Source organism: Elephas maximus, chromosome 25 (assembly GCF_024166365.1).
Source record: "Elephas maximus indicus isolate mEleMax1 chromosome 25, mEleMax1 primary haplotype, whole genome shotgun sequence".
Taxonomy (NCBI): domain Eukaryota; kingdom Metazoa; phylum Chordata; class Mammalia; order Proboscidea; family Elephantidae; genus Elephas; species Elephas maximus.
The window spans coordinates 58,112,149-58,125,323 of NC_064843.1; the positions used below are offsets into that span (position 1 = coordinate 58,112,149).

The following is a 13,175-nucleotide window of genomic DNA, read 5'->3' on the forward strand; positions in this document are numbered from 1 at the left end:
GCTATTTCAGTATAATTGGCTTCTTTTGTAATCTTACGTGCTTTATTTTATTTAAAACATTTTGAGAATAATGTTTTACTTAAAACCCATAGACTTCACCAGAGTCCATTGCACCAAAAAAGGTTAAGACTCCCAGGCACTAGTACAAAAAATGCTTTGACTTTGGGCCTGTCAGTAGTTGTGAGTCACTCTTATTATTGCTGTTTCATTATAAAAATTAAACCTGTAGGCAAAGAAGTAAACAGCAATGAGCTAAGATGTCCTGTATTTCATAAAATTTTACAACCAAATTTTAGCGATCATCACGTGGAGCTGGGTAGAAATACAGAATCTCAGACTCTACCCCGGACGTTCTAACTCAGACTGCAAAAGCTGCGTTAGCAAGATCCCCAGAGGACTCCTGGGCACGTTGGAGTCTGATAAGCGCTTCCCCTAAATTGCGGTTGAAGGCCACCACCAGTTGCCATCGGGTTGGCGCCAGCTCAGGGCAGTGACCCCGTGTGTGTGTCAGGGTAGAGCCCTGCTCCATAGGGTTTCAGTGGCCGAGGTTTCGGGAGTAGACTGTCAGACCTTTCTCCTGAGGTGCCTCTTGGTGAACCTGAACCTCCAGCCTTGTGGTTAGCAGCTAAGCACATTAACCATTTGCTCCATCCAGGGACCCCACAGTGGAAGAAATTTAATTTAGAGATGTTAAGTGTCTTGTCCAAGGTGACACAGTTAGTTAGTTAGTGGAGGTGGTTGAATGGACTGTTGCCCTCATAATTCTGGTGCTTTAGTTCAAAGTTATCTTCTTTTGGTCTTCAGAGATGTTATGGATTGAATTGTGCTCCCCCAAAATTTGGGTCACCCTGGGTAGGCCATGATTCCCAGTCCTGTGATTGTCCACCATTTTGTCATTTTATGTGATTTTCCTGTGTGTTCTCAATCCTGCGTCTATGATATTAATGAGGCAGGATTAGAAGCAGTTATGTTAATGACACAGGACTCAATCTACAAAATTAGGTTGTATCTCGAGTCAGTCTCTTTTGAGATATAAAAGAAGCTAGCAGAGAGATGAAGGGACTTCCTACCACCAAGAAAGCAGAGCCAGGAGCAGAACATGTCCTTTGGATCCGGGGTCCCTGTGCTAAGAAGCTTCTAGGCCAGGGGAAGATTGATCACAAGGACCTTCCTTCAGAGCTGACAGAGAAAGAAAGCCTTCCCCTGGAGCTGGCACCCTTAATTTAGACTTATAGTCTCCTAGACTGTGAGGGAATAAAATTCTGGTTGTTAAAGCCACCCGTTTGTGGTATTTCTGTTACAGCACCGTCAGATAACTAAGATGTTAATAATTAAACTGCAGTTACTTAAGGAATATTTAATCTTTTTACCATCCCATTAATTTACCCCAGATTGTTAACTTACCCACTGGAATCAAAATAGAAGAGTTACTAGTTTGGAGGGAGGAGCTATACCGGCATTAGGGAGGAGGGGCCTCGGGGGAAGGCAGGAGTCCCGGGGTGCGTCGTGGGCCAGGCCGCTGGAGGAGTATCCTCTCCCTGCTCCGTCTGTCCTTCTTGTTTCAGTTTTGCTTTATAAAAATCATTGTCAAGAATCCAGGCACCAGTTGTTTCATCTTCGTTTCTTCTGTATTGGTGCTGGCTCAAAGATTCACCGAGTAAATCAAGGTAGAATACATTTAAGCGTATTTATTCCTTCTAAATTCAATCTAACATACAGTTTACCTAGTGGAGCTTTTGATTATAGGCTGTCTCTGGGTTACTAATGTCCAACTTACAGACAATTCCTACTTGCCCTTTAATGTTACGTAAGTTTGCCCTCACTTTGAAACGATTGAGCCAAGCCCTACTCCCAGTAAATCTTCACTACAGTCACCTTCACATGCTGCACCAAAAAACCAAACTCGTTGCTGTCACATCAATTCCAACTTACAGCGACCCTGTAGGCCAGAGTAGAACTGCCTGGTAGGGTTTCCAAGTCTGTAAATCACAGACTGCCGGATCTGTCTCCCGTAGAGCAACTGGCGAGTCTGAAGCTCCGACCTTTCGATTAGCAGCTGAGCTCTTAACTACTGTGCCACTAGAGCTCCTTTTTCTCGTACTAAAATAAGGCTAAATAAGAACCATATATGCACCTGTTCGGACTTACCTACAAATTTGACTTGAAGGCAGAGTTAGGAGTGGATCTTGTTTGTAACCCTGGGACTGCCTGTAATTTACACAGGCAAAATTTAGCATAAAATTACTAGTCATGAGGAACCGTACTTGTCTAACATCAAAGCCTCTAAAGCCTTTGCAACAGAAAGATTAGGGGAGGTGAACATTTGGTGAAACTAATCAGCCTCGTGATCATCAAAGCACTTTAATCTGACTCCTTTCCACCTTCCCTCTTCCAGTCCATTGGTTCCCAGGTGCAGTCAAAACCTGTGTGGTATTGAACATCCATCCCCTCTTCTTTGGTACTATTGCCACTACCCTGGTTAAGGCCGTTATCACCTCTTGCCTTACTTACTAAATTAGCCTTTGAACTGATCTCCCTGTTAAAATTCTCTTCTTGTCCTGTTATATCTTATGCATGGCTTCATGTCTTCCAAAAGCACAACTCTGGTGTCTTATTTTTCTTTTGAAAAATATCCAGTGTCTGTAACTCCTGAGACTGCCATTGAAGCCCTCTTCTACCTGAAGCCAGTTCACTTCTTCAATTTCCTCTTCCTTACCCTTCTTTCATATTGTATGTGCCTGGTTCCCTTTGTTAGTAGTGGTCTCTTTCGTCCTTTCAGTTCACTTATTTTAGAGTCCTTTACTCATTAACGATCTGCAATATGCAGATAACACAACCTTGCTTGCTGAAAGCGAAGAGGACTTGAAGCACTTACTGATGAAGATCAAAGACCACAGCCTTCAGAACAGATTACAAGTCAACATAAGGAAAACAAAAATCCTCACAACTGGACCAATAAGCAACATCATGATAAATGGAGAAAATATTGAAGTTGTCAAGGATTTCATTTTATTTGAATCTAATCAATGCTCATGGGAGGAGCAATCAGGAAATCAAACAAAAAAAAATTTTTTTTTTTTTATTTGCTGCAAAAGATCTCTTTAAAGTGTTAAAAAACAAAGGAGTCACTTTGAGGACTAAGGTACGCTTGACCCAAGCCATGGTATTTTCAGTTGCCTCATAACGCATGCGAAAGCTCGGCAGTGAGTAAGGAAGACCAAAGAAGAATTCATGCATTTGAATTATGGTCTTGGCGAAGAATATCGAATACACCATGGACTGCCAGAAGAATGAACAAGTCTGTCTTGGAAGAGGTACAGCCAGAATGTTCCTTAGAAGATAGGATGGCAAGACTTTGTCTCACGTACTTTGGACATGTTATCAGGAGGGACCAGTCTCTGATGAAGGACATCATGCTTGGTAGAGGGTCAGCAAAAAAGGGGGAGACCCTCAACAAGATGAATTGACACAGTGGCTGCAACAGTGGCCTCCAACATGGCAACAATTATGAGGATGGTGCAGGAAGGGGCAGTGTTTGGTTCTCTTGTGCATGGGTTTGCTTTGAGTTGGAACCAACTCGACAGCGCCTAACAACAAAGTCAGCTTACAGCCACCTCCTTCATGAAATCTTCCTTGACTAGCTACGCCTCCTCAGTTTAATCTTGACCTCTTTGAAACCGCCCCCCCCCCAGTTGGAGTTTATCAAGGAATAATGAATGTTCTGCCAAGTATTAAGCTTTATATATGCTATCTTTATCTCCTCCTTTAGTCACATGTCTTCCTTGGGGGTTTGATTCATCTGTGATTTCCTCAGGTCAACACAGTAGTGAACAAGATAGACACAGTGCTTGCCCTTAAGAAATTTATAGCCCCTTAAGGAACTTACCGCCTATTTGGAGAGCCAGACATTAATAAAATCATCTTAAAAATCGAACATTAAAACTATGATAAGTGCTACGGGGTAGAGATACATGATCTAATAGGAGCACATGATGGAGGTTTTGACCCAGAGGACTTTGCAAAGTGAGACTTGCTAAGCGATCTGAAGAGTGCATTAGGCAGTGAAGGGAGGGAAGTACTGTCCAGGCAGAGTATGTGTTATGAGCAAAGGCCCTGAAGTGGGGAGGGAGCATGACAAATAAAAAGGCAGCCAGGGCAGTAAGATTGCAGAGAATGTGTGGTGTAAGATAAGGCTGGGGAGGTGGGTAAAGCCAGATAGATCATGCATGCTCAAAAATTATTACTGTTTTTGTTCTCAGACCAATGGAAAGCCATTGAAGTCTTTGACGTATGGTGATGGATTCATGTCTCCAATCTCTCTGGCCGCAATGTAGAGAATGAACTGGAGGATAGAGGGGATCAGCAGTGGGCATGGGCAGTCTGTTGTATTAGAACAACCACAGCAACAAATTAAACCCAAAATCTCGGCTTAACGCGGTAAAGATTTATTTCTATTCATAAAAGTCCAGTGGGGTTGGATAGTCCTCTTCTATCTTGTAGTGTGTCCATCAAGGTCATCTTGGCAGGAGAAGACAGTTTAGAGATCACTTTTAAAGGACCAGGACTGGAAGTGGTTTATGTATCACTTGTGCCCATAGCTCACTGAACAGAGCTCAGTCACATGGCCCCATCTGAACTCACAAAGAGGCTAGGGAATGTAGTCTACCTGTGGACCAGGAAGAGGAAACAGTGTGATCTACACACACTCTGAATCCTTCCCCCACCCCTCAAAAAAGAATAAAAACCACTTGGGAGGTTATCGTAACAGTTCAGATGAGAAGCAGTGGTAGCTTGAGCTGGGAAGGTGGCTGCACAGATAGAGAGAAATGGATGTCTTGGAATGAAAATAAAAGACAAGTGATGTGGGAGAGAAGGAGCTGCTGTGAATGTCTCTTAGGTGTGTGGCTTGTATAACTAGAAGGATGGTGATGCGAACTAGGAAAGGAAGACCAACTAGAAGGGACCATTTGGTATTTGATTTTGAACATGCTGAGCGTTAGATGCCTTTGAGCCATCCAACTAGAGATGTCAGGTAGGAAATTGAGTGTAAAGTCTGGGAGCTCAGAAAAGGAGAAGTCCGGACAGTGCGTGAGGTGTTTGGATTAGATGATTGAAACTACAAGCTTGGATGAGATCCAGGGAGGACACAGTGTCATTCCTTCCCACCTGCACTGCCACCGGCAGCTACTTTGCCTGCTGCTCCAGGGCTGTTGGCGTGTTACCACATTACAGTGCCAGATGGCACCACCACTGCCACACGGGGCCTTTAGTGGTCCTCGGACCCTTTTACTTGTTCAAAGGTGATTCCTTTTGAAATTCCCCATAATAGCTATTGAACATTTTTAACTAGTAGGTTCTCAAACTCCTGCCCTACTCCTCCTGGCTTAAGCAGTGTATCTTCCCCCTCTAAAACTGTCCCCCTCCCCCCTCCCCAATGTTAGAGGAAAAAACATGTATCCTTTTCTAAGACCAGCTCCTCTCTCTCCACCCTGGGTCTCATTAATCTCTTTCGAGCTCTGACTGTTAATTATGTGAGTGGTTAGGAGTGTGCTCTGGAGCCAGATTGCCTGAGTTCAAATCCCAGGGACCCTGGACAGGTTGTTTAATCTTTTCTGGGCGTCAGTTTCCCTGTCTACAAAATGCAAATAATCATGATGCCTCCTTCATAGAATTGTTGTGATTTAGACCAAACCAAACCCATTGCCATCGAGTTGATTCTAACTCATAGCGATTTAGACAGCGTCTAAATTAGCTTTTTTCTTTGATGTTTTACTCCTTCAAGCTCAGAAACTTTTAATATGATCAGGTCTCCCCAGTTCTAAGATAACTTCCATAAAGCTATTACTCAGCTTTCCCTTTGCCGTTAATCAGCCTGAAGAGTCATCTGTGGTTTCTGCCTTTACTGCCTCAGTTCCCTGTGGGTCCTCAGCCTGCTTTCCAGATTTTTGCCTTATTCCTCCAATCTGCTGAAATGCTGAGAGACCCAGCTGCCAAGCTCAGTGATCTGTTTTCAGTTATTCTTCCCAAACTTTGCAGTTTTTTGTACTGGTGACCTACCTCCTCAGGATACTCTCCCTTGGCTTCTAGGATGCAGTTTTCTCCCTTTGTACTTTTTCTTAGTTTTTTGATCATTTCTTCCTCTTGCCACTTAGTGTTGGTGGCCCCATGGTGTTGGCTATAGTCCTAAATACCTATTAGGCACAACTTCCTATTAGATCCATGCCCGTATTTCCAGTCGCTGACTGGTCATCATCACCTGGGTATCCTGTACATCCTTCAAAATTGACGTGGCAAACCGTACTGTCCCCAGCCCCTTCTCTTTATACGTCACAACCTGTCTAGTCACCAGTCTAGAAAGCCCTGGGTCTTCTTTGATGTTCCTCCTTCACGTTTCACTCAGCTGTATTGGTTCTACTTTGAAATGCCCTTGGATTGGTTTTTAGTTTTATTTACTTTGTTGTTGAGAATGTACACAGCAGTTCATACACCAGCTCAGCAGTTCCTTGGGTTGGTTTGTTCTCAACGCCACTGCTGTGTAGTTCGGAGCTCTCTCCTCTGGATATTTGTAATTGTCTCAAAACTGGTCTTTCTGCTTCTGGTTTCCCCTTCACAGTCTTCAGTGTTCATTTCCTCAGGCAGAAGTGTCTATAATGTTTCCTTCATCAGAAACCTTTACGGAGCCTCGTTTCTGATAGAAAAAAGCCCAGACTCCCCTTAGTGAGACTTGAACTGCACCCGTGAGATCTGCCGGTTTGGGTGGTTTAGCCGCGTTGTAGTTGTGGAGCGGACATCACATACCGCTGTTCTCAGCTGCTGGCACGGGGTTAATCTGACGGATTTCTGTGTCGGAACACGGAATGTTGTTGGAAGTACTTCATTTAGATATTGACAGACGCATCAAATATTGGTTGAGGCTTCAAATGTTGCTTTTAAAAATTGGTCGTTGGATCAAATGTGACTTGCATACACATCAACATTGCAGACCAGGAGGTTAGAGGGATTGGCGTTCGTTTCTGGCTCTTCATAATGTTTTGTCGCTTGGAACATTTTATTCATCTTTGTTAAAAAAAAAAAACAAAGATTCTTAACTTGCTTAACATAGGTAAGTTGTGAAGATCATAAAAATACTCCTCCTAAAGCAGTAATAGGTTAAAGGAAAGTGTTTTTTAAAAGTAGGAAAGTGGTAAGATTGTTTACTTTTGAGTTAGTTTTCTTGTCTGAGTTCTGTTATATCAGCCACTTCGTTCCTTGAGAGTGAAGTGTTCATTTATATGCAGAAAGTGTGGGTCTGATGTGGGCTTGATGGTGTGTTGTTTGTTGTTAGGTGCCATTGAGTCAGCTCTGCCTCCTGGTGATCCCATGCGTGTCAGAGAAGAACTGTGTTCCGTAGGGTTTTCAAGGCTGTGAAGCATATTGCCAGGAGCACTTAACCATTGGGCCGTCCGGGGACACCATATTATATTTAGAGGTCTTTAAATGAACAGGATAATTAAATGACCCAGTTACCTTAATATTGAATAAAGGCTCTTAGTGTCTTTTTTCCCAGACTTCTCACACGCATCTTTTAATAACAGCTTTGCTGAGATAATTTGCATACCAAAAACCTCATCTTTTTAAAGTGTACAATCCAGTGGTTTTTTAGAGTTGTGCATCTATCACCACTATCAAATTCTAAAACATTTTTATCATTTGAAGAAGAATTTCTATACCCATTAGCAGGAAACTCTTGTGGTGTAGTGGTTAAGTGCTACGGCTGCTAACCAAAAGGTCAGCAGCTCAAATCTACCAGGTGCTCCTTGGAAATTCCTTGGGGCAGTTCTACTCTGTCCTCTAGGGTCGCTATGAGTTGGAATTGACTCAATGGCAGTGGTTGTTTTTTTTTTTTTTAAATATCCATTAGCAGTCACTCCCCATCCTCCCCATGGCTCTGGCAACCACTAATCTACTTTTATGCCTGTGGATTTGCTTATTCTGGACATTTCCTATAAATAGAATTGTACAGTATATGACCGTTTTTGTCTGTCTGCTTTCACTTAGCGTAATGTTTTCAAGGTTCACAATCTTGTATCGTGTATCAGCAGTACTTCATTTTTTTATGACTGCGTAATATTTCATTGTGTGACTGTATCACACTTTGTTTATCCATTCATCAGTTGATGGACATCTTGGTTGTTTTCATCTTTTGGCTATTATGAATAATGCTGCTATAAACAATTGTATACAAGTTTTTATGTGCATTTATGTTTTCAGTTCTCTTGTGTAAAAGTAGAATTGCTAGGTCATATGGTAACTCCATGTTTAACTTCTTGAGGAACTGCCAACCTTTTTTCCAGAGCAGTGGTACCTTTTCTCACAATTCCATCAACAATGCATGACGTTCCAATTTCTGCACATCCTTGCTAACATTTGTTGTTATCCATGTATTTTTATTTTAGTCACTCTAGTGGGTGTGAAGTAGTATCTCATTGTGGTTTTGATCTGCATTTCCCTAATGACTGATGATCAAAACCAAACCAAACCCATTGCTGTCAAGTTGATTCCAACTCATAGCGACCCTATACAGAGTTGAACTGCCCCATAGAGTTTCCAAAAAGAGGCTGGTGGATTTGAACTGCCAACCTTTTAACTAACAGCCAGACTCTTAACCACTGCACCATAGAGCTCCATGTGCTTATCAGCCATTTGTACATCTTTGAAGAAATGTCTGTTCGAATCCTTTGTCTATTTTTAAGTTGGACTATTTGTTTTTGTGTTGTTGAGTTATAAAAATTCTTTATGTATTCTGGGTACAAGTTCTTTGTTATGTATATGACTTGCAAGTATTTTTTCCTGTTTTGTGGATTATCTTCATTTTACCTGCAGTTTTGTTTCTTAATCAAATTACTGGACATGGAATTTGGGCATCATTAATTTATCTGCTTAGTATTTAACTTCTATGAAGTTTATGACTCTTGCTGTAGAAAAGCTGGCATGCAAACCACAGTTGCTAATGAAGCATAGATAGCCACAGATAACGTTCATGTGAACAGCACCTGCCTTGAAGAAGATAAAAAACTGATCTTAGTTTGCCTTCAGGATCTTGTTTAACTGCTTCTTCATCCCAGAATAACAAGTATAGCCTGTTGAGAAAATTGTTTTTCTGGTTTAGTCTAATCCCAAATCAAGCTATCCTCTTTGTTATAACAGAAAACATTTTATTTGTTCTTAATTTAAAACTCAGATTTTGCAAGTAAAATTTTAATGTCAATATATTACCCAGTATTCATCATATAATTTTGAAATATGAGAACAACAAAAACCTTTTCCTAAATTCTTCTTTTATTAGGGAGTGGTATGCCGTGGGAATGGAATTTTCCCAGCCCAGCAACTCTGACCATCTACTATGCATTTTGAAAGTAACTTGGGAATTGGTGAGGCAATTTACCCAGCTCAGGGCTCTCAGCAACCTCTATAAGAAGGAAATAATCCAGCGCTTCAGAAAGTGCTTCTTTCCAAATTTTAGGCTATCAGGAACTGTTACAGTCGGATCATCCCTTACCTTCACGTAATAGTGATGAATGCCTTATATATGGAATATTTTTAAAAGTTTGATGTCTGAAATTAGGAGCAATTATAGCTCAGATTTTCTAGTTTTCTTATTGGATGGTAAATGTACCTTTGAATTTCTACGTCTATGCCCATCTATAACCAGAAATGAGATAGTGTTTTATACTTGACATGATAAAATTTCTCGTTTTAGGCCTCAGGAGTGCAAGTTGCTGATGAAGTGTGTCGCATTTTTTATGACATGAAAGTTCGTAAGTGCTCCACACCAGAAGAGATCAAGAAGAGGAAGAAGGCTGTCATTTTTTGTCTCAGCGCGGACAAGAAGTGCATCATCGTGGAAGAAGGCAAAGAGATCTTGGTTGGAGATGTGGGTGTAACCATAACCGATCCTTTCAAGCATTTTGTGGGAATGCTTCCTGAAAAAGATTGCCGCTACGCTTTGTATGATGCGAGCTTTGAAACCAAGGAGTCCAGAAAAGAGGAGCTGATGTTTTTTTTGTGGTAAGCACAGTTAAAAATACTGAGTGTCTGTCAATCTCAGAGTTAAGCCATTGTTGTCAGCACTTGAAGGACAGTTCCTGAGACCAAAGTCATTTACGTTTAAGCTGTTACAGTGTCGTCATTTCGTTTTTGCATACAGGTTTCCTCAGGGCTTAGCTGACTCTGGTGTTTGTGGGACTGACACTGCCCTCTAACCACTGTTTGTCTACCTGAGAGAAGATGACTTCCAGTAATTGATTTTTTGGGCAGGGAGGGGAGGGAGGCAAGTTTGTCTGCAGCCTCTGAACTTATTGCTTATAGGCTAGAACTTCTCTGTCTATGAAGTCTTCCTAGAATACTGAGGAGGAAGTTCACCTCACTGAGATCCAACCTGTGCACCATGTTGTGCCAGAAACCAGCCTCCCGCTTTGTTAAACACCCATCCACTGCTTGTGTCCGCAACTGTGATGGACTCCGTGTGCGTGCTGTCTGGGAGGGTAGCCACTAGTCACATGTGGCTGTGTGAGTTTAAATTCATTAAAGTTAAATTAAAAACTTGGTTTCTCAGCTACCACATTTCAGGTGCTCAGTAGGGGCTACCTTATTGAATAGCACAGATACCGATCATTGTCTTCACTGCAGAAAGTTCTCCTGGATGGCACAGTGGGAAAAGCACTATAAAGCCACCTCCATGGCCTTGTTCTTGCAGTGCTCTTTAAATTACTCTGGTCTTTTCAGGTAAGTTAATATTTGAGATTAAGCTTGAGTTAAAAGTCACACCCATATTCCTCATTTAATTGTATTATATGCTACATTCCTTGATGTACAAAGTAGCCACACACTAGCTTCGAGGGAATGAGTGTTCTCTTGATACCGCCAGGACAAGGCAGGGAAGGATTTAGCTCTTCGTTGTGTGGCACCAACAGCTGGGGTGTGTATGGGACGTGAGGCTAAGGTCAAAAGAAGTGAGGTTTAAAGGAAGCCAGCTCTAGATCACACCTGACTTCTCTTTCAGCAAGCCTTCGCAGCACTGGAGTAAGCTAAGACGCTGTGAGGGATACAGATACGCGTTCAGAACGCATGTATTGATTGAGGCAGCTTCCTGTCCAGCGAGGCTGGAGGCCACGGCTGTGTGTACCTAACAGTAGTGGTAGGTGAGACTTCAAACTGGCCTTCCTGCTTTGAAAGAAGGTGCACTCGTTAAACTTTATTTCTGCCACACACCAGGTGTTGTGTTAGGCCTGGGGAGACCGCCTGGAATGAAACAAAGCCCCTGCCCTTTTGGGATTTCCAGCTGAGTGGTGGTGTGGCAACTGAAGGGTTAGGCTGGGAAGTCAGGGAACAGTTCCTTCATTTACACTATTTTTTTTTTCCCCTGGGTCTTACTTTTTTTTTTTTTTTTCACTATGAAAACTATGCATTCCTATTAAAGAACATTTAGAAAACAAAAGAAGAAATGGAAATTGTAATGGTTTATTTTGCACTATTTTTCTTAAAGAAAAGGTAAAACCCCTTTATAGGAGCTTTCCATAACAAGCTCTACCCAGGGCCCAGGGCCCAGGGCCCAGCTCTTGTTTAAATTATTTTTAAAATCTGGTTAGAGTGAAATCGGAACAGCTAATGCTTTTTCATGTCCCTGGCCTATTTGCATAAGAAAAGTACCCACTGGACTTTGCTGCTGAAAGCATCTCCTAGACCAGAGGTTATTTGTTACGATTTTGCCTCCTTGTTGGACCTCAGAGTTGGGAGGAACAAGCTTCTGAGGGACAGAGAGACTGCCCTTTTCTGAGTTCCCAAGAAGAGAATCTCTGCCCATTTGGGTAGGGGGTAGACCAGGTGAGGTCCACTCAGCAGCCCGTGGTCTTAATGGCTGTTGAATGTCCTAGAAGTGTGGAGGTTAAATGGAATCATTAAATGCTTTAAAGTATTTAGCTATACTCCATTTTCTTTTTGAGGTTTCTCTCAAGAAGACATTCAGAGATAAGCATTTCTGAGTAGGATGAAGTTTTTCTGTCCATGGTCAATATTTCTGGTTGTTTATAATATTGCTGGTAAAGAGAGTGGTGAAGCATAAACTTTGCTTCCAGTATTCATTCAGGAGGGGAGAGGCACTGAGGATTCCATAGATACAAGCTAGTAATAGTATGACAATTAGGACATAATTATTGCCGAGTTGCCATTTAGCTTAAAAATATTCCTTGTGGAAGCTGTATTTAGAATTATGAGATTACAGGTGTGGATTTAATATTTTTTTTCAAGAGCATAATGAAACTGGTTTTGACTCCCATTTTGCTAAATGAACATGTGTGGTTATGTTAGACTAAGATAGAAAACAAGTAGTCGGGTGGTCCGATCTTACTGCTGGAATAGATGGAAATGAAGGGACCGGGGAAGGGTGAAGGCGGACTTCTACTTTGTCTGTGGTATGTTCTTTTTTAGAACGCTGTGTGGAACAAAAATGCCAGAATGCTAGCATTTGTTAATTCTGGGTGGCAGATACATGACTTTTAGGTGATTTTCTATACTTTTCTGTATTTTGAAATGTTTTTCCAACTAGAAAAATACATCCCAAAAAGCCTTGGGTAAGTATAGTTATTAGCCTGAACCGAAGCCTTTATTAATAAAAATGACAAGAGGATTTTTGTTTTAAAGAAGAATTGGGTAATATAGTGAATTTCACCCAGTGTTGGAGCTTTTATTGTGGACACATTAATCTGATTTTTAATGTGTTTCTCAACTTCTTTTCCACCAGTGGTTCTCCACTTTTTTCCGCCCTGGTCAACCTGAGACGGTCTGCGTACTCCCATCCATTAACAGTTACTTTCTCAAACCAAGACCAGACCCGTTGCGGTCAAGTTGGTGGTGACTCCCGGTGGCCCCGCGTGGCACGGGGGGGACTGTCCCAGGGCCTTCTTGGCTGTGATGGTGCAGAGGCAGGTCACCAAGCGTTTCTTCGGAGGCACCACTGGGGGGTCCGAGCGGCAACCCTTTCTGTTAGTAGTCGGTGCAAACCCTTTGTGCCACCCGGGGACCCGGTACTCCCTAAGGAGGTGGGGGAACGGGGACGCGAGTGGTCAGAGCAGGAGAAAGTGTCTCCTGGGGGATCCGGAGCCCTGCCATTACTGATGCAGATGCTTGGCCGCATTTAG

General features: G+C 42.3%; 1 protein-coding gene across 1 annotated transcript in view; it reads left to right on the forward strand.

Annotated features, from left to right (window-relative positions):
• Window positions 1-13,175, forward strand: part of DSTN (destrin, actin depolymerizing factor) — a 42,727-nt gene that overhangs the window by 26,108 nt on the left and 3,444 nt on the right. Inside the window, exon 2 of the mRNA XM_049869945.1 lies at window positions 9,740-10,047. Coding sequence (XP_049725902.1) covers window positions 9,740-10,047 — 308 coding nt within the window. The remainder of the gene's footprint in view (window positions 1-9,739; window positions 10,048-13,175) is intronic.